Here is a 26,951-nt window from a genome sequence, read left to right as displayed (position 1 = left end):
CTTCTGAAAAAGGACAACCCTCTGATTGTGATACCAAATGAATCTTTTGCCAATGCCGCGTGAAACCCACTCAACAAATTATAACCAGTGAAAAAATGGTTGATTAATTTCCACGTGGATTTACTCAACATAAACGAAGTTCCCAATGCTCTCACAATATAAAATATATTCCATGTAATTACATGAAAATGAACAAACCCATTTCTATTAATTAATTGTAATTTTCTCAAAGAAAAAAAAAGAAGAGGCTAATAAAAATTAATAATAGAAATTAGAAAATACTCACAAAAACCAAAACTTGGCCAAACTTTCAATCACTAATCTCTCAAAATGGATGCAAATTCCTGCTAAGCCCATTCACGTTAGAGAAGAACCCCACAAAGTCCTGCCTGTACGGTAAAAACGACCGTCGTTTATCTCCTTCCTCCGCGGCTTTGCTCCTCACGACAAAACGCTCCTCATTCTGCGACACGCCGCCGCCGCCGACTCTTTTCTTGGAGACGACGTCGTCCTTGTTGTTGTTCTTGTTGTCGGCTCTCTTGGTCGACGACGGAGCCAGAAACATGAAAGTCTCCTTGCCGTCGCTGCTGCTACGATAAAGAAGGTCCCGAAACTTCCAGCGCTTCGACGAGCCAGCGGAGCTGCTCTTGGTCTTCGGAGGGGTCCACACGCAGTAGGTGCCAGGTGGCAGGTTCTCGAGGTCGTCGGCCTCGGAGGACGAGCACGATGCCGTTTCGCGCTCCTCTTCGATCATGAGCATTCTGAGCGGCAAACGACGTTGCTTCGGCGTCGTAACTGCCTCGGAGTTCTTCTTATTAACTGCGTCCGCATCGCCGTTAACGTTTTTAGGAGACACGACGTCGTTGTGCTCTTTTAATAAGCCTTGGTCGAAGAGCGGGTAGACGGGCCTGATCTGACCGTTGGAGAAAATCTCGTCAGCAGAGATGGGCGACGTGTGTGCGTCTCTGCCGACAAAAGCAAACTCAAACTCCTCTTCCTCCTGCTCCGCCTCTTCATGTACGCCGTCGTTTTGGGGTTGTCGGTGTTGTTGTTGTTGTTGTTGTGTTACTTGTTCTTGTTCTTCTTCAAGATGATGAGTAGCGTACAAACTCTCCCAGTCGGGCTCATCGTGGGTGAGTTGATGATCTTGAAAGGTTAACTCGCTGACAACTCGGGCGGCGATCTGAGCGAGTCGGTCGGAGGAAGAGTAGGTGTTGAAGCTGGGAGAGAGTGAGATTAATGGACCTGAAGCAGCCTGCATTATTATCAATTTGGTAGCTTCTTCAATTCAATTCTCTCTGTGCAGCTTTCTGATATTTTAATTCAGAGAAACAGAGCAAACAGAGCAAAGAGAAGAGAGGAGAGAGAGAGAGAGAGAGAGAGAGAGAGAGAGAGAGAGAGGAGAGTTGGGTGGAAATGAGAATGACCCAAAGTGTGGGGCTTGACCCTTCACCTTGGATTTGGGTTTATATAAATGATTTTTTGTGACCGTGAGTGGTTGTGAAAAATGGCTTCAATTTTTCCGACGCTAAATTTAAAAATAAAAAAAACAAAAAGTCTTTTTATTTTTTGTTTTGGGTTTTGGCCGCATATATTAAAAGTCTCCTCTACAATACTCCGGAAATTGAATACGCGTTTTTGTGAAAATTAGGATAAGCTCCCGCCCCTCTGTCTCTGTGTGTGAAGTTGCTAAATATGAGAGGTTTGTTTGGCACAATCGCCCCCTCCGCTCCGCCTGCCACCTGTTCACTGTTCAGGTTTGTTTGCAGTTGCCTATCAATTTTAAATTAATTAAACAATTACGTAAGGGAAATTAAAAGGATTTTTATTTTTCGCAAGAAAAACGCATTTAGATGACAAGTGAGAGGAGGAGGGTGACCTGACCAGTACTCGTATGTGGGCTGTCATGTCGCGTGTGAAGCCCATGAGTTCACACGTGTACTAAGAAGCCGTTGGAACCTCAAAAACAAAACAACAGCAGGTTGCCGGGCTGTTAATCTTACATTAAATTATTATTATTATCATTAATCTTCACATAAGTATAATAAAACTTCATCTTTGTGTGCGTTAAAAAAAAAAAAAAAAAAGATTAATTCATTTCAGATTTTGGTGTGTGCCTGCCTGCGCAAGAATACTTGAAGGTGACCCTCCTTGTTCTCATTCATTATAAAATAAAAATAATTATTAAATAATTAAATTATTGATTTATCTAAACCACAAAGTTCTTTTGATTGATGGGGACTAGACCCACCAACTTGACACTCGTAGATTAAGAGACATATATTTTGGAAATTCTCAGATGTTTTGCAGGAAACTATGCAAGTTGTGATGTGGATATGAAAACCTTGATTTGTGACATATCAAACTTTTATTTATTTATTTCCAACCTGTTTGTGAGAACAGGACAACCTCTTTTTTCATAGAAAAGTATTATCATTTGCCTATTAAACCCACCTACCCTTATTATTAATTATTAATAATAATCATAACCATAAGGGTTAATGAAATGATTTGATGAGCTAAATCATATGGATGTACTTTTTGAGGTTTTGTTCCATGTTACCTACCAATTGCCTAACACTCCAAGCCTAAAGGGTGCTCCTCGCTTCTTGAATTGATCAACACACCACCATCAATGGGGTGTTAATTGGATTGTTCGGAATTTGTCCCCGTGATACATGAATTGCCTGACTTTAAAACAAAAATATGATCAACACACCCACCTACCAAAATATAATCTACAAATAATGTGGCCTAACATGGGTAGATGATTTTTGGGTTTCTCTCTCTCAACAAATTTGTTTCAATTAATTATTCTATTAATGCAGATTATGAAACACACATGGTATGAATAGCAATGGTTTGGGCGTGAATAGCACATTCTGCATGAACAATGTCATGGATCATGCAATGCATTGCTTGCTCGCTCATTATTTTGGCGTTTGAATTATATATAATTATTTTTTGTGTGATGAGATGCAATTTTGCAAGTAATGTAAAAGCACGTTTGGGGAAATAAATAGTATTAAGATTAATAATATTATATCAAGTATATATAACACACTGCATTAATGAGATTAGCCTTTGAAAGCAAGTAAGGCATCTTTTTAGCTGCAATTATGAACAGCTTGCGTGAGCAAGCTTTGATATTGTTGGTATACCATGCGTTTTATTGAATTATAACAACAAATGATCGAGTCTCATAATCATCAAAGGAGCATATGTACATAAAATATACTAAATATTTCCAATCAAATCATTCCCCTCTAATAATAAACCTCCAAACACGACTTGCGTTCTAATTTTACAATAAATCATACGTATACATCTACACATAAAACATCATTCATTTCTAATAATAAACCTCCAAATACGACTTGCATTCTAATTTTACAGTAAATCATACGTGTATATCTATATATAAAACAGCTAACGTAATTCATCAACAATCGACAACCATCCACGTATACATAAAAGACGTTTACTGTAATTCCGTGTGGAGTTTTGGATAAGTCAATGAAAAGCCTATTGCATCTATTTATAATAGTGTCTATTTGTCTTATATTACAACAGTTTTTTTAGCATCAAAACGTCTAGAACTTTGCTTTTACGCTTACTTGGGTGACTGATTGATTATCTTGGAGTGGTGTGGCAATGGAACAGCACGGCCCACAGTTATCACCTAAACCCGTTGTCGTTTTACAGTAATCCCAGACACCGTGGACCGACCATCCATGGAAAAATGTGGCATAAAATCTTGTTTAAAAAGAAAAGAAATAAGAAAAATGGAAATTTTCAATTTTCGTGAGGAAGACATCCTCTCAAAGGCTGTCACATTTAATTCCCATCACCAGTAGTATATTTATTCAAATTCCAGCTTCTTAATTCTTCTGGATCGAAAAATGGCCACATGCATGTCAATTCATTTTCTTTTTTGTTTTATTGGTTTAATTTTTAATTTATTTTTAAAATTAAGAAAAGATAAAATAGATAGTTATGTTCCATAAAAATAAGATTTATTATCTAATTTTGTTTTTAATATGAAAAATATAAATTTATCATATTATCATCATTTAATTAATAATTTTAATTTTTAATATTTGCATTAGTTAATGACATTTTCTAGTATTTTGAATGTTTTACCGTTCTCTGTCTTTTACGTTATATATATAGATTATCAATTAAAAAAATATTTAACTTTAATAAATCTGATAATATTGGGCTGAGGCCCACGTTCAGTCAAGATTGGGCTTTTAAAAGTTTAGTTACATTGGGCTCATATAAATAGGCCCAACTTCGTTCAATATTTGGGCTCGTGAAAACAAATTGGATCAGTTTAAACCGGGTTCGAGTCCAGCAGCGGAATTATGTTTTTTATTTTTTGCAATATTTTTAATTTCCAGTATAAATATCGTGGTTCAACAGTACAATTTAGGCCATGTAAAAACCATGACTTGAGGAACAATTTACCATTGACTTGGGCACCAAGAATGGCTTGGAATCCTTGTAATAAATTGGGTAAAAGATCAATAATTGATATGAAAGTAGGCACATGCTCTTTCTTAGGTAAAAATTACTCTGACTTTTTAAGTAGGTCCCAAAACTAGTGAAATCCCAGAAAAACCCCTTAGGCATCTCTGCTGGATCCCCCTCACTTGTGGTTAGAATATGTCATTTTATCCACCATATTAATCTCCCTACTGCAAGTTGACCATTTCATGCTGTGATCTTTATAATGCTTGCTGATCAAAGCCATGGTGGGTGGAGGCAAAAACTTAGAAAGTAAACCAATTAGAGCTGGAAATGACATCCAAGGTGAAGTTGGTTTCTTAATTGTTCGAAACCAAACGAAACTGGTAAATGCGGTTTGAATTGGCCAATGTAGCCGGTTCAGCCGGATTGATGCCTACCCCGAACAAACATGAACACCAAGTATCTTTATACATACAAAGCCAATCCCCTTTCAAACAATGTCATTTCAATGATAAAAAAAACTTGGCCTTTAGCAAATCTGATATGCCCCAATCTAATCTTACCGTCAGAGCTGATAAGTAGGCCTGAGGTCCAGCTTCAGTCTATATTGGGCTCATATAAATAGGCCTTAGGTGCGGAATAATACTTTCTGCTTTCCACTATTTACTTTAAAGGCCTTAGAACTTAGCAGAAGAGGAACTTCATTTACCATTGTCTTAGGCACCAAGACTGGATTGGGATCCTTTTAGTAAAAGAAAGGATCAATAATTGATATGAAAGTAGGCATATGCTCTTTCTTTGGTTTCTCATGTCATTCGGAGCATCATATCACCATCCATGACATGAGAGAATATTTGGTACTAGAAAAAAAAAAAAACAAAACAAAACCCCCACGTAAGAAAGAAGAAAAGAGAATATATCATCATCATCATTATCATCATCCAGTCTCAAACCGTTGATTGTGGAGAGCACCAATTCAATTTCAACCAGTACAATGTCAGCGTGACTAGGTAACAGAGAGAAAAATAGAAAAATAGGTGAAATTTACTATTGACTTCTAGGTAGATCCCAAAACTAGTGAAATCCCAGGAAACCCCTCAGGCATCTCTACTGGACTGGATCCCCTTCCCTTGTGGTTAGAATATGTCAATTGGATCCTCCCTCTACTGCAACTTGCAACTGTGCACTGTTTAACTCATCATCCCAACAAAGGAATAGGTTGTTCATCTACACCGCCTGTGTTATTTTTGAATTCCTTCCCATTTCTGTCTCCATTTTGAGCAACCCTTTGCAAACCTTTGATTTGCTGCACAAAAAAAAAATCTACAATCAGATTATTATACACAAATTATGTAATACATGGGAAATTGGAGAGCATGAAAACGAAAAAAAAAATATTGAAAATTGAAGAGGGTACAATGAAGCGTTCCTTTTTTCTGACTCACTCACATGATGTAGGATTCATAAGATTATAAAATTATATAAACTTTTATGTTGGGACCACTTTATGTAAGAGAGTTGGAAAAGAAATTTGATGCAAGTTTACTGAATTGGTGACAGAACCTGCAACAAGAAACTCCCAAATAAGGAATTCTCTGCATTGGTAAGCAAGTAGCCAAGAAGAACCAGCTAGACAGAATATTGAAAATAAAGGTAATGATTTCCTAATAAATTAAATGCTTAACAAGTTGAAAATAAGTTCTTATTCATTCCTCTGCCAAATAAAAAAAGAAGAAATCAATTTCATACCTTTGCTCTGAAAGATTTGATGATTGAAGCCAGTAACTTGTCTCCTGCTATTTGTCTCACTCTTTGTATTAGTTCATGCCTTGAGATTTTGTTCTCCTGAAAGAAAGAAGGGTTCACAAAAATGAGGACAACAATAATAAATTTTTAATTACAAAAAGAGTACCAATCTACAAATGCAATGAAGTACTACTTACCCTGTGATCTTTGTAATGCTTGCTGATCAGAGCAAAGGTAGGTGGAGGCAAAAACTTTGAAAGTACACCAATTAGAGCTGGAAATGGCATCCAAGGTGAAGTTGGTTTCTTAATTGATTCTTGAGTCTTTAAGAACCCTACATCATGAAACAAAAGTGTAGAACATGAACTATAGATTCCAAACATTGTAGAAACAAATCCAGACAGAATATTTTTTTTATTTATAAAGTTGAGAAAGTTGCATACCTTTCAAGCAAGTAGGAGCTCTGAAGCTAATGACATATTCTGGCAAGATGTGTGTGTTCATGTAGGTGCTCCATACTATATACTTCTTCGGAGCAATAGGATTGTCCACACCCGAATCGAACTCTTCGGAACTTGGATGATACTGTTCAGAACCAGGATGCACAACCTCTGGCCTCCCCAATATAACACGGCAGAGCAAAAGATGTCGCAGACCGTCTTCATCAACATTGGAGCCTTCCACACTAGAACACAAAACAAATTTGTCAACCAGATGTTGAGAAAAAGTGACAAAATCAAACTTCTACACAATGAAAAACAGATGAGCAGTTGTTTAAATTAAAGAATCCAGAAAAGTCTAAGTTGGCATGAGAATTCGTCAACAATCATACAAATTAATTAATGGACTTGTTCAATTCCAAGTTGAGTAGCCCAAGAAATTGGGACAAAGCAATCACTCACCATGTCATAGGAGAATCATCAGGAGCAAGGTAGACGCCACTGCCGTATAACCCATCTTTCTGAGGCTTCTCATGGTGACCAAAACCATGGCAGATGATCTTAGAAATCTCATCCTTAGAAGAAGGTGCATACCAAGCATATTTCACATTGGGATTGCCACCACATTTCTCCTCCACGGCTTTCAAGTAAATTTGAAACGAACGCAGCCTTGCTTGCCCCACAAGGCTAGAATAGGAGTTTCTATGAATGGCCACAACATTGGCGTGCGGTCCAAGCAAACCCAAACTTGAAACAAACCTCTGCTTGATGAGATCGTGGACTCTGTCCCCGTCGAAAAGTGCGACCAACCCGTCATTGAACATCCGCGATTGCGCAGAACTGGAACCCGAATCTACGACACTTTCGCAGTCGGAGATGAACGAATCTTGATCTTGGACGGAGGTCTCTGAGGCCGTATCGCTCGTACCCGAATCGGTAAGTTGATCGGTGAGTTCATCTTCGGACGAATTTTCAGAAGAAAACGCTGTAAAACCATGAGGGTTGCTCCCATCGGTGAAAACAGAGGACAACCGACCTTGAACACCGCTACACGCCATTGCAATAAAACCCAGAAGAAAGCGGAAGGAAATCTAGTGTGGTTTACAATCTGAAACCGAAGACAATTGTATCTAAAGACTAAATATGGACACGTATTAGAGTTTCGTGGAGGTAAAGCAAAAGAACAAAGAAACTCTGTTTTTTCTTAAACCAAAGAAAGAATCAGAGAAGAATTTGATTCAGACCCGGAAAGTGTTGGAGCAAAAGAAATTGATCCAACAAAACAGAAATGAAATTGTATGTATACAAAAGGATGGGACTTAAGAAGAGTCGGCAAATTTTGAGAACGCTAAAAAAGGCAAACTTACTAAAAATATCAATAGTATGCATACATTTCTGGACAGTTTTGAGAGAGAGAGAGAGAGAGAGAGAGAGAGAGAGAGAGAGAGAGTTGTAATTGCAAAGGGGTGGTTTTATATGAAATTCAAATCACAAAAACGGTAGTGAGAGAAAACCCAGAAATAAAGAATATGGGATTTGAAGAGGGTGTGTAAGAAATCATAACGAAACTGTCTGTGCTTTTGTAAGTGTGTGCGTTGGGGTTTTGTTTTAAATGAGAAGGTTTGCTTGGAGAAGGAGAGACGAAGAAGAAGAAGAAAATATAAATACAGTTCAGGAAAAACTAACGGAACCGCCTTGTTTTTGTTTTGTTAAAAAGGCGGTGCGGCGCTAATTGTTTTGATTACCCGTCGTTTTATTACCGAAAAGGGAGGCCATAGGCGCTCTCTGGACTTTTTTTTGGCTAAGGCGGTTTACCCAAACCCAAAACTATACCCGGTGGATTTTTGAACTGTATGGAATTACTACAATACCCTTGTAAATATCTGTTCATTTTTTGGCCTTTTCGAACATAAAATGAGAGGGGCAAAAACACATCATTGGCATGGGGAAAGGGGTAGCTTAAAATTTAAAAAGACCTGCTCAGATTGGTCGGTGGGGAGATTGGATGGGGACGATATTGTGAATCAAAAATTTAATTGAGGGGTCATGGATTTGTGGATTGGATAGAGCTTGAATGAAGTAATGAATGTTTTGTCACGTCTGTGTGTTTGTGTGCCTAAATGTGATTGAGCAGTTTTTCGCCACCCTAACTTGTCCTGGATTAAAGGTAACATGACATGGGTTCATAGATTTTTTATTTTTCTTTTGGTGCTAAGCTGTATTCATAGCTTTCCCGGTTTTCTTTTGGACATTTGGTATGGGCAAATATGAGAAACACTTTAACTTTTCTACCTGGCAGTTTACATTAATTGGAATAACAAAACAATACTATTCCTGTTCATACAAGTTTTTCTACTTATATTGATCTCAAGGGGTCTTCAATGTGGCTGGCTATGTCTTGGCCGAGAAAATAAAATAAATAATTTTCAAGGCATGATTGTCATACCAATAGAATGGAACTGCTGAGCCTGTGGGCCGACCTCTCTCGGTTTCAGTGGGTCGGACAAAGATCCCAGCTGAAACAGTGATACAACAAGAGTACCAGCCACTAGCAATCTGCACTTTTTTTCTTCGGAAATCACCTTGGGTCAACGCATTTTCATCTTCGGGATGTCAAATAAAAAAGGTCAAATGTCTCCCTAATAATAATAGAAACTTGGGCCTATGTAGGTCGACCGAAGCTTGAGCATTCCTTCATATTCTGCCCTAGAGAGACAAATTGTATGTTTTTATTTTTAATTTTTTTTGCTTTTCATGAAATCTATAATAGGAAAACCGAGTAAAATTCACCATCTCCCAATAATGGATAGGTAAGATTAAACCCAAAATAAATAAATAAATAAAAAAAGAAGATAAATACAATTTAAAAGCAGCAGTCCCAAACATGCCCCGAGTACTTGGCTGCTTGTAAGACAAAAAATATAAGCCCAATAAGCAAAATAAGGTGTATAAACATTCTTGCACGTGGTTGTATATATTTTAATATAATTTCATTGCAGTATGCTATTACTAGTATAGCTTTCCCATGAAAACTATACATTTTCGAAGAAAACTCTTCAAACCCAATACTATAAGGAAAACTGCCTGATGTACTTTTAAATGGAAAGAAACACACTAAGGACCAATTAGAAAATAACTAGCTAGATGAATGTTTTTTTGTTTCTCCAATTGGGCTCTCTCAAGTGTTTTCGTATAAAATATATAGTTGTCGGCTTTTTTGTTTTTTGTTTTTCCTCCCAATTTGTCCCTACATTCGGGGTTCGATGTACAATGTTGACGCACAAAGGAAATTAAAACCACACCACCCAAATGATATACATTATTGCTTACAATAATTACAATCTAATTGACCTGATGCAACTAGCTGCCATAAGCATTGGAGCATACTATACATGGACCGACTACACCTCGTATACTCAGGAATATATACAGAAGAAAAGAACAGATCACAAAACTTGATAAAATTTAATGCCGCCTATACAAGATGATTCGAAGCTGTTGGGATGGGACTAAGCTGACAGAGAAAAATCCATCACAACCATGCTCCCCATCCAGGAAACAGTTGACAAAGACGCTCGGGATCGATAGCATCTTGTATAAGTTGTTGAACCTGCAAATTTAGATTTGTCTTATGACAGATACCCAAAGCTAAAATGTATTCAAATCGCACCATTCTCAACTAAGTATTAAACCCAAAGAAGAGTCTCCATTTGCAGGGGTAGTTCCACAATGTGCCTGAGGAAACAAAGGTCCTCACAGGGCTAGTTCCACAATAGTTATAATTCTTGTTGAGATTGGCAGGGGTGTTTCCGTACAAGAGGCTGGAAGTTCTCCTGATCTAGTGCATACAGCCTTGATAATGAAGGCTGGAATTTTTCTGGTTAAAGGTATTTGAGAAGTAGATTATCATCTGCCACTACTAGATAAGTTCGATATGCTCTTTGTATTTTAACCTCTGGATCTTTGGTTTCCCTTGTAAACAGTGAAGCAGATGAAAAACTAGGTAGCTATATGAATCACTAGATGAGGACCACCAGGATTGCACCAAAAGAGATGTCAAAACTGATTCCTCTGTCACAATTTTTACATGAGAGGGAATCAATGTCCATTTTATGGTAATGCTCAACATTGGCACAGCTGTAATGATACCATGTTCATTGGTGCTAGTTGTTTGATGCAGTATGGGTACCCAACCTTATCAATCAAATGGGTAAAGAAAGAATATATAAGGAGGCTATAAAGTCGATGTAACTGTGGCACTCGAGAATTACCTGTCCATGTACACTTCGCATCTCTCCTTCTTCGTATCCATCTAGTTTTTGTTTTACACGCATCAACGCACGTGCAGCATCCTTATTACCTTCGTATCCATCTTGCAAGCCTTCCAAGCTTAAATTCAAGTCGTCATCCGTTTCCTTACCAAGAAAAATAAATTTATTCAGTATAATCGATAATGTAAGCTGGGGTAGTTTGAACAGCTGCTACGTGTGAAACAATTTAAGAATGTCAACTGAGATGGATGACTGAATCAAACGTTTGAAGGTGGCATATTCTATTAAGTAATTACTTTTGTCAAAATGGCCAAAACATTATTATCATTGTTTTAGGTTCTGAGCTTTGATAGGAAGTGGAATTTGTCCACCTAAGCTCGCTGAGTATACATAATTTTGGTGAAAGACACAAAACTTAGGAAACCTTGTTTTCCAGTGTGTTCAAATTTTTAAGTTGTCAATGCCGTTCTAATTTGTAAATAATTTTCACACATAATCTGATGTTGATAAATTTTTGAAGGCCCCAATTTATCCCATTCCCTTAGCATTTCTTGGCAGACAAGTCCTGGACTCAGATTGCATATGCATACACTGAATGTAAACAGAAAGTTAAGTTTCCATTACCTTTTGACGCTGCAAAGCTTTCAGAGGTGATAAAGCCCACTTATAAAGTGGATCATGAATAAAAACCTGCATAGAAATCCCATCTGATATCAAGAGAAGCAAGAAGTTTTGATTTTTATTTATTAATTTGAGAAATCGACTAAAGTTACATACTTCAATGATGGTCAGTAGTGCTTCTTTATTTGTCCTCATAACAGAAAGAGTTTCTTCACAGCATCTTCTGAAAACCCCTTCTACTCCAGTGACACCCATTCCATCAATGATGTCCCTTGTAAGTCTGAATGGAACCTGTGAAAATTTGTTAAGATAAGAACATTGAACCATACTAAAGTCAAGAAGCTACATAAACAAGCTTAGAAGGGGAAACATAATCACAAAGTACAAACCCGTTCTGGTGTTTTAAGCATCAAGCCTTGTTCAAAGGCAACACCAAGATCTATATGAACAACTTCTGCAGTGGTTTGATCAATTAAGATATTCATAGCATGTCGATCTCCAAGGCCAACAATATAACCAACCTGAATATGAGTGCAATTTCCAGAATTATCAACAAGTAGACAATCATGCAGTCATCTTTATAAATTAAGCAGGATTCATCCTAAAAAGATTATTCTTAATGAAAAAGACTGGAAACTATTATTTGGATTTGAACTACAATGACATTTTGCCATAAGAACAAAGGTTTGGATGTTTCGATTAGGGCCTTGGTACATTATACGCATTATTATGGACAAGTGGTTTGTCAGTTCCATGGTGAGAACATCTCTAACAAGGCTTGGAAGTTGAAACTACGACATTCCCTATTATTAAAGACCATGTCCAAACTCAACTGCCTCAGAACGAGTATAAATCACTAACCATTGAACTAGTAGCAACACTTCGTGTGTATGCAAGCCTCTTTTCAAACCAGTCAGCTGGTTGCAAGAATCTCTCCAAGAAAAAATGATGCATGACAGGCCTGCATGAGGTGTGTCAATTGAATTAAGAGGTTAACCAGTTAAAATTTTGGAAAACTTGGTGTTCTCCATGTCAAAGACAGGTCTGACATACCTGAACTTCCTACAAACTTCTTGGAATGCCTTGCGCTTGTCCTTTCCCTGTCAAAGACCAGAGAATTTATGTAAGTTTGTTAAAGGTGAACATATGCTTTTGAATGAGAGTACTAGTATGATAACTCTAATCTGCTCTGTAACATTTTCTTTTGCATTCGTAAGTTGTGATACTCAATATAGAATTGTTAACTCTAGCTCTCTCTCCAAGACATCTACTATCCATACTATTTTGTATCACCTACAATATTGGAGCAAACGTTAAGCCTAGCATTTCACTTTACACCTGAGTGAAAGATCTAATGATAAGTAAAGAAAACAAATAATATTAAGCCCCATATATGCACAAATTTGAGAGACATGAATAAAATATTGGTATTCAGACATAAATGTTTGTCCTAAAAAGAGGCGTTCCCAAAAACTTCGTACAAAACTTTCTAGGTTTAGTGAAAAGGAGAACACCCTCTATTATTTATGCCATTTCAATTAACTGGTTTTCTTAAATCACAATATTCTTCCTACTGTTACAAATTGTAAGCAGTAATACTTGCATTTGTCACGTGTTCTCGGCATTTAAGAAATGACCAGTCCCCCACCCCATAGCGACCATGGGCACCTCCATTTCTCATGCTGAAAATTGAAAAAAGGAAAGTTAGAAAAACCATATTATTCAATCATTCTAAACCTCAAGTAGGCTCTAAAAGATGGTACCCATTACCTTCCTATAAGATATTCACCAAGAGGAAGAGTGCCATCAACCCATTCAAGAACACCAGCACTTGGAGTAAATGGAACTACCTATTGCATCAAGAACATTGCGATTTCAATAGGTAAAAGAATTAGATGATAAAGATTATTGTTAGGATTTTATTTTTTTATAACAAAACCGATGCATATGCAGTTGGAATCAATAATGCAATTTTCACACACAAGAGTTCATTTATTACTAAATCCTCAAAATGCATAAAGGAATTATTGAAGTCCCATCCCCATCAGATATCAACTTCCATCCCCCTTTGGGATGCAATAATCTCTATCTTAATAACATTAATACTTAAAGAGACATGATACAGATCTGATAACATGCATGGAAAATTTCTCAATGGAAATTTTAAACTGTGTAAAAATGTTTCAAAAAGGCAAAAATAAAAAAATAAAAAAATAAAAAAAAAGAAAAAAAAAAAGAAAAAAGAGGGAACTAATTTCTCATGCACTAGAACAATCATCCAAAAAGAAAATTTTGGTGATATTCTTCGTTTTCACCGAATTAAATATCAACCTTCTCCTTGATCATGATGGATCTGATATGTCATTATGGGATCTGATATGTCATAATGCAATTTTCACGCACAAGAGTTCATTTATTACTAAATCCTCAAAATGCATAAAGGAATTATTGAAGTCCCATCCCCATCAGATATCAACTTCCATCCCCCTTTGGGATGCAATAATCTCTATCTTAATAACATTAATACTTAAAGAGACATGATACAGACCTGATAACATGCATGGAAAATTTCTCAATGGAAATTTTAAAGTGTGTAAAAATGTTTCAAAAACGCAAATAAAATAAAAAAAATAAAAAAGAGGGAACTAATTTCTCATGCACTAGAACAATCATCCAAAAAGAAAATTTTGGTGATATTCTTCATTTTCACCAAATTAAATATCAACCTTCTCCTTGATCATGATGGGATCTGATATCTCATTATGTGTTGAAGAAGATACCTTGTATGTGCGCACTCCTAATCTTCTTTTCCATGTATCCCGGTGGTTCTGTAGAAAGGTGTTGACTAAACCAAAAAATTGTTCCATTACCTGTAAATTTATAATGAATCTTGTATATGTGAAACCATGACAGAAGCGTTTATTCCCAAAAGGAAACAGGATACTAAAACATTTATTTTAGGAAAAAAAAAAAAGGAAACAAGCAAGACTCCAGAGAAGACAAGGAATGCCCTCATAGCAAAGCTAAGTAAAGACTAAAGAGTAATATTACTAATGTTCCATGTAACTACACATTACACCGATCCCACCTAGGGCGGCAAGTAACTAGACAACAAAAGTTGTAAGGGTACCAAATTAAGAATAGCATGTTCAATGCACTGTTTTAAAGTAGGAATGGACGTTTGGGAATAGTCAGGTAAAAATTCTGAAGCTTCTGTGCTATCAGAAAGCTTGAAACTTTACATACTGTCCCCGAAGGAGTTAGATGGCAAGACAAATAATATAGACGAAAAGATATGCATTTGCAGGCACACGAACGCACACCCAGCCGACATACAAACACCGAGTAAAAACTCTTACAGCATCCTGTCTTAGATCATCATTTCCAGATTTTGCCAGCTGTCTGTATCTGCAGCCATCAGAACCTAGGCATTCGACCACCTTTGGAGCATTTATACCATTCATTACTCTGTATATACACCAAAATACATCAGAATGTAGCATCTCTTATGGTAAGAAGATTATAAAAACACATTGATACGGAATTTCATAATATTGCAAAGACATACCTAACTGAATCTCCTAATCCTTTGAAGTAGGGGAAAGAGCCTTCATGGTATTGACAACTCTGGTCAATGGAAAAGGTAGCTGTCACAACAGGCACCTGCCATTTCATCATAAATGCAAGGCTATTAATTAGTTAAGTAATAGATGCAAGCTCAATGAGCCAATTTCCGTCCAAAAACCAATTAAGATGCCAAATCACCTAATCAGTCTATTGAAATTGGAATTTTCAAGTAATAAAACAAGAATAACCTTCACTTCCCAAAATACCATTGTTTATCATAGAAAGATTTCACAGTATCAATCATCACATCCCTATCAAATTCCTAAGTACAAACTATAAAAGTGCTGTACTTACAAGTTCCAGCTGTCGAAGATTACGCAGTTCTCTTGGTAGCATTACCTTTCTATTGGTATCCTGTTGACACAATCTAGTTAGGTAGTAGCAGACAAAACTGTTTTAAGGCTTTTCCTTCATCATAGGAATGCAACAAAGTTATTGAATTAAGATATTAAAAGACTAGGAACAGTAGTAATGTGTAATTAGGAAGAAGAAAAGCTCGACTTGATATCCATTTCACTAACCTCTCTCTTTGTTTCTAGTTCAGCAAGTTTGATATAGATCTCTACCATTTGTTTCATCTAATAAAAGAATGCATATATAAATATATCTGTACGCATTTTTAGTTCATATAGATATAACAATAAATTAAGATAAATCACTTGATCTGGAAAAATAATGCAAAATACTTGATTTATCATAGCTCCGTGATATGATGTTAACTCTTGTAAAAGATTCTCTGCTGCAAGCTTTTTATCCATATCTACCACAAATGAGTTCCTGCTGCGCTGCTTGTCTTTGATACGGTCACCATTTGCCAATGCTAGAAGCTAGTGCGAGTACAGATGGGAACGTAAAATATTCAATATTATTTCAATGCATAAAACAGGTTGACAAGACCATATTCACAATGAGCACGATTGAAAAAAGCATGGTACTTGTGGTGCGATATTGGCAATGAGAAGGTTTTTGTTTCCTATTTCACTTATTATAGCAATTCATACAGAAATATGAAACCCTTGTAAGCATATTACTCAAGAACAAAACATGCTTGGAATTTCAGGCCAGCTGAGGCCACTAAAATTAATCTTGAATACCTGAAAGATAGTATGATATGGATGGTCAATAGCCATTTTCTTTACAAGAGAAACCAAGGCAAACTGCACATCCAATAATTAGAATCAGAATATACTCCCAACTTCTGAAGGAGCCAAGAATATGAGCTCAATGTGAACCTGAAAATTACGAGGTCCAGGGCAATCCTTTAAGCTACCCACTCTTGAAGCAATTTGGTATACTAAAGGGATGAATTTGTAAGACTGAACCTGTACAAGTATTGGATTACAAATCAAGCACAACTCTTATATAGCATTCATTATCCAGAAATATATGTGTGTGTGTGTGTGTGTGTGTGTGTGTGTGTGTGTGTATGTATAATATATATATATATATATAACTTTTTTACAGAAAACTATAGAAATTTGGTTTCTATTATTTCAAATATTGATTAATAATATTGTTCTCATTCACAATGTACCTCGGTGATTGTGGTAAGCATGCTGTCTATGACATTTTTTCTAGAAGAGAGAGAGAACCACAGGGAAATTAGCCGAAAAACCTGAAAACATGTGTTAGCCCCTCAATGGCATTATACAGGTTCAACAATAAAATAAATCAATGAGGATGGCTTTTATTTGTGTAAAACTTTCCACTCAATCCAAGGCAAACATTTTGTTTTCTGCTCAAATTGAATAAAAATTAACCTCATGCAAAAGTAATCAACATTAAGGGCCAGAGACTTTTAGGACCATTCACTACATAATTACAGTGCTAGATTAGGTTCGGTTGGACATAGACGTTGAGAGTAAGCGCATACCACTCGCACATCATATTTGTTGCCAACAACCAAACAACGCTGATATCCCTCCAATGCTAGGTTAAGGAAATTGTCCCTGTCATCCTGAGAAGTTAATGAAAACAAATACAACAGTTAAAAGTAGATTATATTTTTACAAGTCAATTCCCGTAGATACGCTCACACTCTGCATTTACAAAGGAAGCCCAGATTTTAGATCCAGATGTCCCACAGATCATTCACTAGTTGTTAAAATTGCCCCTCCAACACAAAGCAAGTGAGAAGGACAAATTTTGAACAAGACTTCAACAAACCAAGGTATAACAACTACCTGAAGTTTTTCGGCCTCCTCCTTGTCCATTGCAAGTTGCTTTTGCAGCTCTTGAATTTTGACAGAGTAGTCAATCTTCTCCCCCTAAAATTATATATAGAAGAAGAAAAAAATGCCATGGAAACTTGGCAGGTTATCCCCATGGTACCTATAAATCAAAATGGCAAATAAGGAAACATAATAATGGTTTGAATTTACCTTTGTCGAAGATTTTAGCCGTTTAATGAGTGCTTCCAATTCCATTGTCTGTGAAATTGTCAATTACTAAAAATTGCTCAAAAACACTAAACTTGAGGAACTTTGAGTGCTTGTTCTAAGTTATTCTTGAGTACCTTGTGTTTCCTTAAACGCATAGCTGCTTGCCACTCATTAGAGTTTAGTCTTTCCTCATAACTCCTAAATAGAGCATCTGCATAGTGCGCAAGATGAAAATGTGTTCGGCTTTGTCTATCTCTGGACCTCTTGTCTGCAGCCTTCTGATTCTCGGTAAGTGAAACAGCAGGCTTCAAATACTTCTCTAAAATAGTTCTCGAGCTGAATTTATATTCCAGACAAAAAATTAAAAGAAAAATCAGTATATCTTTTATTCACATCCAAAATCAAATTATCAGTAGTTAAGATTTTCTATAACTTGCTAGATCTAGTCTCTGCCAGCCACTTCCCAACCAAGCGATGAACATCTGAAGACTCTTCATTTGACAGGAAATTTTGTGAGACATATTTTGCGAGGCTGATTGCCATCTCATGCTGACCTTGGCCGCGCAAAAGCTTAGCTTCTTCAAGCTGCCAAGATACAAAAGTTTACCAGTGTTATTTCCAACTTCTGAAAAAGGATGACAGAAACATTTAGACAGACAGACAAATTAAAACCAAATTTAATTAAAATACAGAAATTAATTAAAACAAACCAGAAAAGGCCGCAAAGTGAAACATACACTGTTCACAGATTCAGTGAAAGGACTATGAGAGAACTTGTTTCTACTGAACAAATAAAGCATAGCAATAACCTTGCACTTGAAAATGAAGTTTAAGTAGAAGCTATTAAATTCTGTTTTGCACGTTGTTTCCATCCACCCAGACTTGGAAGCAACTCAGAAGTTTGTTGGAAAAATCAAGTAATTGTGCAAAAGAAAAGTATCAGGCAACAGTTCCCACAGATCGTATAAACATTCAAATCTAGATGGCGGGTTACATGCGAAGAGAGTGAGCCCGCCATTAAAAAAGCTTAACAATGATTTACAGTCCTAAGACTCATTGTCGCTGATGTTTGAATAATTAGAGACAAGAAAAAAGAGGATATATTCTCAAATGTGAGAAAGAAATTAACTTTAAGGGAGATATTTCAGGAAGTCATTATTTAGAGCTTCCCAGCACTCTACAACATCAAAAGTTGTCCACAAAAATTTGAGAGTCTTGTGACTACAGATGCAGTTAAGCAGGATCTATAGTAAAAAAAAAAAAGAAATTCTCAAATAGGAGCCTCTTATATGTACTCAAAGCAGTGGTTAAGAATTATATAAACTATGTACCCTTCCAAGCCAATATAGGGACGAATCTTGCTCTCCTGATTCAACACAGAGGAACTTAAACTCATGCAGAGCTGCAGCTGCTTGAGAAAATCTAGAACCCTATATAACATGGAAAAACAGACAAGGAGATATCAGGAAAGCAGGTTAAGTGGATGGTTCTATGATTATGAAATGCTGAAAATACCTTACGGAGGGTAGATGTGGACTGCAGAAGATGTTGCACCATACAGTCCCTACAATTTAAGATTTGAAGTAGAACTCGCCTGAACGCTATCAAAGGCTCTAGTAAATTCATGTGTAACTGGGTCCGTTCCAAAATGGAACTCCAATCCATGTTCAGCCAAGATAACTAATTCAAAGTAAAAGACTATGTCAGGCAACCAGACATTTGTGCATGCACATATATATCTGAAACTGAGGTAAATTAAATTAATCGCATATGAAATTTCTAAACCATGGTTTATGATTTCACCATGCATCTATAAGAAGAAACCTTAAATAAGCCCAAACAATAACAAAGAACACAGATTAGGCTCAATCTTCTTCTAATGTAAATACGGCTATAACATGTTACTACTACACATAAAAAAAAAAATTACAACTTCAATATATACCAAATATTAATTAATACTTAGGGCATTGTATAACCTATTTGCGGGAAAACAAAAAACTAAATCATCATTTGAATAGAAAAAAAGGTCTTTATCCTATCCAAGGTCCCTGGCCTAAATGTTCTTGAACACTTAAATTTAAATCTGTTTATGGTTTGCATGAAATATTATTTTGCCTATACATCTGTAGTATAGCTAGCTCACTCTCTTGAGCTAGTATATTGGGAAATGTCAACAGGACTACCAACCACTAAATCCTCATTTTTGGTGCCACAGTGGTGTATGAAGTGAGATTAACTTGAAAAAAAAAAATTACTAATTTAATTTTCAATAATTGTACAACATAATTTAGAAACATGATTATCACATGTATCATTTTGTAGCCACTTGTACTGATCATCCACCAACAAACAAACGATGGCTACTTAATTGATTTCATCCATCATTGTAATACCTGATTTATGGTAGGGATTACAGGTTCAGAATTCACTTCTTCCATCTCTGGATAAGAATTTATACCCTCACCATAATGACATGATGTCCAACGCAAATCCCAAGCCATGCCAAGATGATAAAGGATCTGCGCAAGGATACATAAGTTTAAGGAAAAAAAAAAAAGGTACGATTTTTCTTCTTCTTTGGTAATAAAATTTAGAAAATATGTAACGGGTTTTTTCTGGTTCTCATGGCATGTCTAGGTTTACCCAAGCATAATGAATCGACAAATTAAATCATTAACAAGAATAACCTTGTAATGGACAGACATTACATATTTAAACTATTTATAAGTATTGCATCCAATGCAATTATTAGCATGGAAAAAGTACTGATAGACACCAAAGTTGGTGAGGATCGAAAGAATGCTGTCCGTGTAACTCTCTACATCTTCGAGATGTGTTGCTATCAAGAATGACTAAAATCAGACCTAACTATCCAAACAGAGTCATCCAATAGAATTCAAATTCTGGAACGTAATGCCAATTTAATGTCTTCGTTCAATTACAAATTAAAATTTGGAATGAACCTCTTTCCTTGAGAGAGGTAATCCATGCTTCAAAAAATTTAGCAGCAATGGAGGCCAAAAGTGAACATATTAAGGAGAACCTGCCTTTTATGTTTATCACATACCTGGAGCTTAATTATTGCTGAATATATGTGTTCAGTACTTTCTTCACTAGCACGAGAAACACACCACACAAGCTCCTGACACATATGAACACACAACATAAGTAAAATTACACAATGTCGAGTTTGTAGGAGAGACAGAGTTGAGACCCATATCACCTGCTTTGAGTTTTTCAGCTTTCCGTGAAACTCATTGAAATCTCCCTTTTTCAGAGCCCTCAAACAACTGACCGTTAACAAGGATAAATAAACAGTCTTAGATGCTTCAAGACTAACATATATGTTTTGTTTTCTTCACTTGTATGGCACGAATATCTCTTACCTATGCAAATTTTCATTAAAATGATCACTTTTGATGTGCATACTTGATGAAATAGAATTATTCCCAACGTGAAGTAAGGAGAAATCCCAGTTTGCAGTACGCCAAGCAGCCTCATACTGCAAATAGTAGATCAACAACATCAAGAAAAATGGTACTTGTAGCATTAAACTAGTGAGAAAATTTGCTAACCATAAAGCCAAACATGCCATTGATCAGGCATATTTAACTAGTTAAGATTGAAGACCTGCAATTCAGTAAACTCCAGATCATGATGAAAGTGTCCCTTCCGAGTTGTCAATCCTTGGCAATACAAATCTAGAACATGCATACAACCAGTTTGCTGCAAAGATCTAATCAGACCTTTATAAGATTTCCTCTGCCTCATCGCATTTTCCAATGTGGAATTGGATAAATGATCTGTTGGTTGAGTCTCTTCCAGTGACAAATTTCTGGAACCAAAATCCACTGGTACCAAGGAAGCTGAACGTACTTGCAAGTCATAATACTCAAGGGCCTTGCTCCAGTTTCCCTCATGCTCGAAGGTAATGATTTGAGAGGTCAGCTTTCAGTGCCATCACCACAAAACCAGAAAAAATAATACAACTATGAGAATATACTTATGTTCTGAATATAATATCTCAGACATTCTAAAGTGCTCTCAATATCTGATGATTCAAATGAAACTGGATGGCCAAAGTCATAATTGGTAAGACTACATAACAGACACAACTAAGCATAAATTCACCTCATTGCAAAACCATAATTTTTGCTAACCTTGTGTGACTGGATGATCCCATATAAGCTGTCAGGTTCATTGATCTGAGTGACGGCTGCGACAAGTATTTCAATATGATGTGGCAACTGAAGAGCAGAAAGACACAGAACAGGAAGAGGAAGTCAAAAGCAGCACCGATTAAATAGAAGGACAAAACAGAACAGGAGAACAAACAATTCTTCCCATATGGAAGGACCATATGTATCTTCCATTTTTGTATATTGTTTTACAACAGAACAACAGACCCCAACTGTAAACAAGATCTAACATATCAGCTCATTAGAAAACAAGTACAAAGCTCACTATATATGTGGAACTAACCGCTTCAATGTGAGAGAAATCTGGGCTCCCCAGTGTGAGGCTGTTGAAATGCTCTTCACACCAATGCTCCACGTACATCACGGCAGTAAAGTAATTGCCACAAATCTATGAAGTACACATCCTTGTCAAAGCTATGGACTTATGGATACTAACTAAAGAAAGTTGTTTGGGCACAGACTTGGAATTAAATTATAAGAAAAAGAAATGAAGTAGGAACGGTTCAGAACTCACAACTGCTGACTTGGCGACGATAAGATAATCAATAGAAAGCCAATAAACCTGGGAACATATTTAAATTATCAGACAAATAACAAGAAAAAAGAATGGTTCAGAAAATATGTTTGACAAGCCTTAAACTGAACCAAACACAATATTTAAACATAATTAACTCCAGAGAGTAAGGCAGCAGATAACAGAATATCTTCGAACATATGCACAACACAATACCTTGTCCCATAAAGACGTCGCCATTGCCGTTCCACTTAACGCAGTAGCTGAATCTCCGGCCTTTCCAGGGGTGGAACGGGATTTGGAGCTATAACTAGAAGGCTTAGCACTCTACAAACCCAAAAGGTAATAATTAGATTAGTGCCATCTATGTGAAATATTCTTGTGACCAAAGTACTTGGATGAAAAACATACTTTGCACGATTAAATTAGTAAAAGATCACTGTCAAGACGACCAATAGACCTCTCTCATACTTGATTCAAAATTGGCAGCAGCAGAACGTAATATTGTCTAATCTATTATTAAACGTACATACTATAGAAACTTAAATGCATCAAATGCAAGCAGAAAATATCCAAAAAATTCAAATTTTAGAGGTTATTTTATTTTAAGGTTATCTTCAAAACTTTTTCTCAAACATCAACAAATATATCTCAATCTTATTCTTGGCTCCATCTCTCATATCCAAAATGGTATTAAAATAAGAAGAAGGATGTCACACTTTGTTAAGTGAAAGGGAAAAGAAGGCTGTTTCCTAGATTAGTAAGTAGTTTAGTTCTTGGCAGGAATAGGAATGATTGTGCTGTTGCAATGCAATTTGTAATATTGCGGCGAACATCTTTTCCACTGGGTTTAGAGCTTTGGAGTTAATTTGTGATAGGAACCGGATTGGACTTTTTGCATCTTTATGGGTTTCTTCGTCCAACTATTTGACTACCCCTTAGTGCAATCCTTCTTGGTAGGAGAGGAGTGTTGTATTATTGACTGTATCTTAGGTAGTTGCTGTTTCTAATTTTTCATTTTGATGCTTGCGTTTTTTGTCTGACTGAGAGAGATTTTTCATGTATTATACTTCTGGTGTCCCGTTTTTGTAGGATGAGAGGAGTTTCTCTTAGACTGTTGGTCCACTTTGATTGTACTCTTCACCTTTTTATTGCAACTATTCTGCTTCCTATGCAAAAGAAAACACACACACACACATATATCTTTTCCACCCCGTTGTACTGTTTAAAGAAAAAGAAAAGAAAGAGAAAGAGAGAGAAGGTAATAATAGTGAAAAGGCCATCTTGAAGAGGTGTAGGGAACTGAAAAGAGAACCATACAACGATTTTTCGTTTAATGCGAGAAAATTAAAGTACTTAACAATCTGAAAGAAACTTTAAACTAAAAAAAATGAAATCATTAGAAGCAACTACAAAATAGTTTCATAGAATACCTTGGAAATTTCTGCCCTCGATGGCAACAACGTTGTTCTTTGCATCACATGACATAACCGAAGTTCATTAAGGGCATTCAACCAAATTTGAATTGATTTGATTAACATATTAGAGTCTGTAAATATATATTCCTGCACCTGCATACAAAACATAGGCAACCAATCAAATCAACAATGTGCATAACAAGAACAAGATACAGCAGAGGGGAAACAGACCTGCAATGCTTTTACATAGATAACTAATAAAATAAATAACTCAATGAGGACTAAGTTATAAAACATGGAATCAATTCATGTCTTTAGATTTAGCCAGCACATCGAATCATCTAAATTTACAATCCTGAATAGCATGAAGAATAAGAAATAGCCCATTCAACTGCCTCACATTCACAATCTCATATAGGCGTCTCAATCACATCACAACTCTTCTGAAATAACACCAAGTTTCTTCCAATAAAAGTTCCCCTCCCAAACAAGAAATAGAGTCTCCCAACACAACACTTGCCCCAAAATTAAGAGACAATCAAAACAAGTTTCCTATGAAGACAGTCTATTTTTCAGTTACTGCCCCCCATAAAATGAAAACCTTCCAAAACATGAAGCACCAAAAAGGTAACTTAATGCCACTAATAGTTTTAACTTTTAATGTACAAATGGCAGAAACATCACACTAAAATTAAAAATAGACCAAAATACATTCCAGATTCAACCTGCAAAGAGATTAATTTGAGGAGATCAACATCCATATCCTTCCTTCCAGCAAGATTGACAACAAGGCTTGGTAATAGAAGCTCGGCAACTTCAGCTTTCGCCAACACAACATCCTGACATAATCTGAAAGAAGCAGCAAAAAAGGATAACCATTCTGACCAACATATCTTGATCAATGAACCCTTAACAACATACAATATCAAAGATAATACCTCAGAATCACATCACTGCAATAGCCAATTAGTGAGTAGACAAGTTGACAAATCCATGTATCGAAAGTTTTACAATCTGTCACCCATACAGTAGAATTCTCTAATGGAATTGCTTCAGCTGAAAATGAATTTAAGGAATTATTACATGTTGAACCGGAAAACCATTAATGAGAACCACACAACAACAAATAACCCAAGTAAGAGGTGTGACAAATGATATGAATCCAAAATTGAAGGTATAAATCAGCATGATGCAACTTGGAAGGTATCATGAGAGTTGACATCACAGAGTCACCCACGCATGAAAAAACAATGAGATTTTACAACCAGTGATAAATAAAAAGGAAGCCCATGCTGCGTCTGGATCCCTAGGGCCACATGAAGCAGAAAGCATCAAGAAGCCTAACTAAACACTACTAAGACAACCTTTAACAAACAGTTTAAATAACATTAACCACAATTTTGAATATCACTTTAAACAGAAATGAATACGTATCAAAACCAGCACCAGCGTTACCTTTAAACTTAATTTCCAGATCGAAAAGGAGCTTCTCCACCAGCTCAATATTGACACCCTTTGAGTGAACCTGGAAGACAAGAATAAATTACACGAGTATTCCATTGAAATAACATCATCCACAGTATTATAACTAGGTATAAAATTTAATTCCACAACTAATAAAATGTATAATAAAATAAAAATACAGAGAAAAGCATAGTTACCTCAATAAGAGACCTCTCATAAGAATCAAATGACAACATAGTACTTTGACCCCTTTGAGTTGAAAGAATTCCCTGCTTCCAGGAAAAAAGCATATTATAGAACCCCATAAAAACCATCAGATTATAACAAGTAAAGCCAAAAAGAGAAAGAAGAAGGAGGGGGGGAGCAAACAATAGATTTAAAGTTCCACGAGCAAATAAAAATTCATGCTATAAGTAACAACAGCATGCATAGTTTTATTGTTTTAAAAAAAAAAAAAAAAAAAAAAACAGTTCCTGGACAAGAAGTAATAGTTTACCTAGGTATAGGCTCAACTAGTCGATACATACGACAAGAACCCACACACTTGAAGCATTTTGCTAAGTGAAACAGTAATATAGCAATAAACTTGCAGACTAGACTATTACGGTAATCCAAGCTCATCATTTTCAATCTTATACAAATGTAGGATCCATGCACCTAATCTATGGACAATAATATTTACCGAACCAAAACAGTCATAAGGCCCCGGACTCAACTTTGTTAGGATTTTATATCTTTAGGAAAACATTGCCTCCTCACCTTAACCTTACCTTACATTTCACTCGGTCCTCCCCTTTAATGAACTAACATCATTCAAATATATTATATACTTATACTTCCCTCAATCTTGCAAATTTGCATACACCCTTGTCTATCACAGCAATTTTCTTATATTCTGGATTTTTTTTTTCTTAAGCCTGAACTTGTATCATGATTGACCATTCACAATAAAGAATTGCTAAGAGAGTTCAACTTTGGTACCACCAATTTTTCAGCATAGAAATGAATGTGCCCAGCATAGACAGGTTGTGATCAAGATTGTGGTTAGAAGGGGGTACCTAAAGATCTCATTAATCATAGGAAGTGTGCCACAATTCTTCACTTACCATAAGTCATACTCATAATAAGTTTGCCGTTAGTCCTCTTAAAGTATGGAAGGTAAACAAAATTAAACAATAATGAATATATCAGTGACCAGGTATCAAATTAATTAAGATGAAGTGGTCAAGACAACGTTATCATTGAATGAAGTCTGACAGACTTGAAAAGAGGGCAAAGTCAAATGGCCATCCAAAGACTCACCCGAAGAGCTTGAGATGTCATATCAACTATTTTAACGGAATCATCCATCAGGTACTTTTTCAGAAGTTTCAAAAGTGCAACCACAAGTTCTTCAGATAAGCCAATATCCATCCGAAATTTGACTTCTGTAGAAGAGTCATGACTAATAGGTTGGTAGACATGGATATCACTAGAGTTTCCTGGAAGATGAAAAACAACACAATGTGGATCCCCAATACCAACCTGCATTTTTTGGAAAAGAAAAGGAAAAAGTATTATTGCTGAGTTCAATGGGCAGAAGAAGAGATAATATCAGTCTGGCAGACGTACCCTAGATATGAAATCAGAGAGCAAAACTCTAACAGTATTTGTATCATCCGAGCCACACATGCGGACCAGTGTCCAGACAGCACTGATAATTTCCTGGTCACAATGCCAATATGTATTCTTTTCACTTTGAAATGTCTCACCCAAAAGAAACTTCTTGTGCAGTGCTTGGAGACTGCAAGAATG

At 36.3% G+C, this 26,951-nt stretch overlaps 3 protein-coding genes across 4 annotated transcripts in view; all 3 read right to left on the bottom strand.

Moving 5' to 3' along the window:
• LOC18776156 lies at nt 131-1,581 on the bottom strand. The gene has a single exon (XM_020564938.1). The coding sequence runs from the start codon at nt 1,259-1,261 to the stop codon at nt 326-328; it is 936 nt and encodes a 311-aa protein (XP_020420527.1). The 5' UTR covers nt 1,262-1,581; the 3' UTR covers nt 131-325.
• Nucleotides 5,369-8,389, bottom strand: LOC18777257 (probable inactive poly [ADP-ribose] polymerase SRO5). 2 transcript variants are annotated; one of them, XR_002271879.1, is made up of 6 exons: nt 7,122-8,389; nt 6,663-6,904; nt 6,417-6,553; nt 6,223-6,318; nt 5,923-6,036; nt 5,696-5,779 (listed from the first exon to the last, which is right to left on the bottom strand). XR_002271879.1 is itself a non-coding variant. In XM_020564819.1 (5 exons), exons 1-5 carry the CDS (start codon nt 7,715-7,717, stop codon nt 5,672-5,674), a joined length of 1,179 nt encoding a protein of 392 aa, XP_020420408.1. In that variant the 5' UTR covers nt 7,718-8,377; the 3' UTR covers nt 5,369-5,671. The 2 variants fall into 2 exon arrangements, 1 of the variants encoding a protein (XP_020420408.1); XM_020564819.1 differs by lacking the exon at nt 5,923-6,036 and having other exon boundaries at nt 5,369-5,779; nt 7,122-8,377.
• The window catches only part of LOC18775824 (serine/threonine-protein kinase ATM), a 35,613-nt gene continuing 18,253 nt past the window's right edge, over nt 9,592-26,951 (bottom strand). The window contains exons 39-79 of the mRNA XM_020563871.1: nt 26,769-26,940; nt 26,460-26,681; nt 25,355-25,426; nt 25,149-25,218; nt 24,632-24,749; nt 24,419-24,542; nt 23,709-23,846; nt 22,492-22,602; nt 22,276-22,323; nt 22,045-22,149; nt 21,723-21,809; nt 21,193-21,510; nt 20,949-21,064; nt 20,786-20,852; nt 20,630-20,704; nt 19,956-20,081; nt 19,075-19,239; nt 18,891-18,989; nt 17,993-18,144; nt 17,694-17,895; nt 17,560-17,607; nt 17,362-17,445; nt 17,052-17,135; nt 16,713-16,793; nt 16,411-16,500; nt 16,273-16,335; nt 15,865-16,005; nt 15,700-15,756; nt 15,473-15,532; nt 15,120-15,214; nt 14,911-15,019; nt 14,332-14,421; nt 13,322-13,401; nt 13,155-13,233; nt 12,605-12,651; nt 12,413-12,512; nt 11,941-12,072; nt 11,708-11,842; nt 11,555-11,620; nt 10,931-11,074; nt 9,592-10,269 (exon numbers count right to left, since the gene is read on the bottom strand). Of these exons, the coding sequence (XP_020419460.1) occupies nt 10,192-10,269; nt 10,931-11,074; nt 11,555-11,620; nt 11,708-11,842; nt 11,941-12,072; nt 12,413-12,512; nt 12,605-12,651; nt 13,155-13,233; nt 13,322-13,401; nt 14,332-14,421; nt 14,911-15,019; nt 15,120-15,214; nt 15,473-15,532; nt 15,700-15,756; nt 15,865-16,005; nt 16,273-16,335; nt 16,411-16,500; nt 16,713-16,793; nt 17,052-17,135; nt 17,362-17,445; nt 17,560-17,607; nt 17,694-17,895; nt 17,993-18,144; nt 18,891-18,989; nt 19,075-19,239; nt 19,956-20,081; nt 20,630-20,704; nt 20,786-20,852; nt 20,949-21,064; nt 21,193-21,510; nt 21,723-21,809; nt 22,045-22,149; nt 22,276-22,323; nt 22,492-22,602; nt 23,709-23,846; nt 24,419-24,542; nt 24,632-24,749; nt 25,149-25,218; nt 25,355-25,426; nt 26,460-26,681; nt 26,769-26,940 (4,450 nt within the window). The 3' untranslated portion in view covers nt 9,592-10,191. The remainder of the gene's footprint in view (nt 10,270-10,930; nt 11,075-11,554; nt 11,621-11,707; nt 11,843-11,940; nt 12,073-12,412; nt 12,513-12,604; nt 12,652-13,154; nt 13,234-13,321; nt 13,402-14,331; nt 14,422-14,910; nt 15,020-15,119; nt 15,215-15,472; nt 15,533-15,699; nt 15,757-15,864; nt 16,006-16,272; nt 16,336-16,410; nt 16,501-16,712; nt 16,794-17,051; nt 17,136-17,361; nt 17,446-17,559; nt 17,608-17,693; nt 17,896-17,992; nt 18,145-18,890; nt 18,990-19,074; nt 19,240-19,955; nt 20,082-20,629; nt 20,705-20,785; nt 20,853-20,948; nt 21,065-21,192; nt 21,511-21,722; nt 21,810-22,044; nt 22,150-22,275; nt 22,324-22,491; nt 22,603-23,708; nt 23,847-24,418; nt 24,543-24,631; nt 24,750-25,148; nt 25,219-25,354; nt 25,427-26,459; nt 26,682-26,768; nt 26,941-26,951) is intronic.

Source organism: Prunus persica, chromosome G5 (genome assembly GCF_000346465.2).
Source record: "Prunus persica cultivar Lovell chromosome G5, Prunus_persica_NCBIv2, whole genome shotgun sequence".
NCBI lineage: Eukaryota > Viridiplantae > Streptophyta > Magnoliopsida > Rosales > Rosaceae > Prunus > Prunus persica.
Note: the sequence above shows the minus strand (reverse complement) of the source record. Positions and strands in the feature narration are given on the sequence as shown.

Excerpts from the sequence above, each read along its gene's own strand:
- LOC18776156 (XM_020564938.1), bottom strand. The coding sequence starts at position 1,261 with ATGCAGGCTGCTTCAGGTCCATTAATCTCACTCTCTCCCAGCTTCAAC.
- LOC18777257 (XM_020564819.1), bottom strand. The coding sequence starts at position 7,717 with ATGGCGTGTAGCGGTGTTCAAGGTCGGTTGTCCTCTGTTTTCACCGAT. Across the intron at positions 6,905-7,121 it reads GATGATTCTCCTATGACATG|TGTGGAAGGCTCCAATGTTG; the intron begins GTGAGTGATTGC and ends TTTGTGTTCTAG. Across the intron at positions 5,780-6,222 it reads TCAAATCTTTCAGAGCAAAG|CAAATCAAAGGTTTGCAAAG; the intron begins GTATGAAATTGA and ends TTTTTTGTGCAG.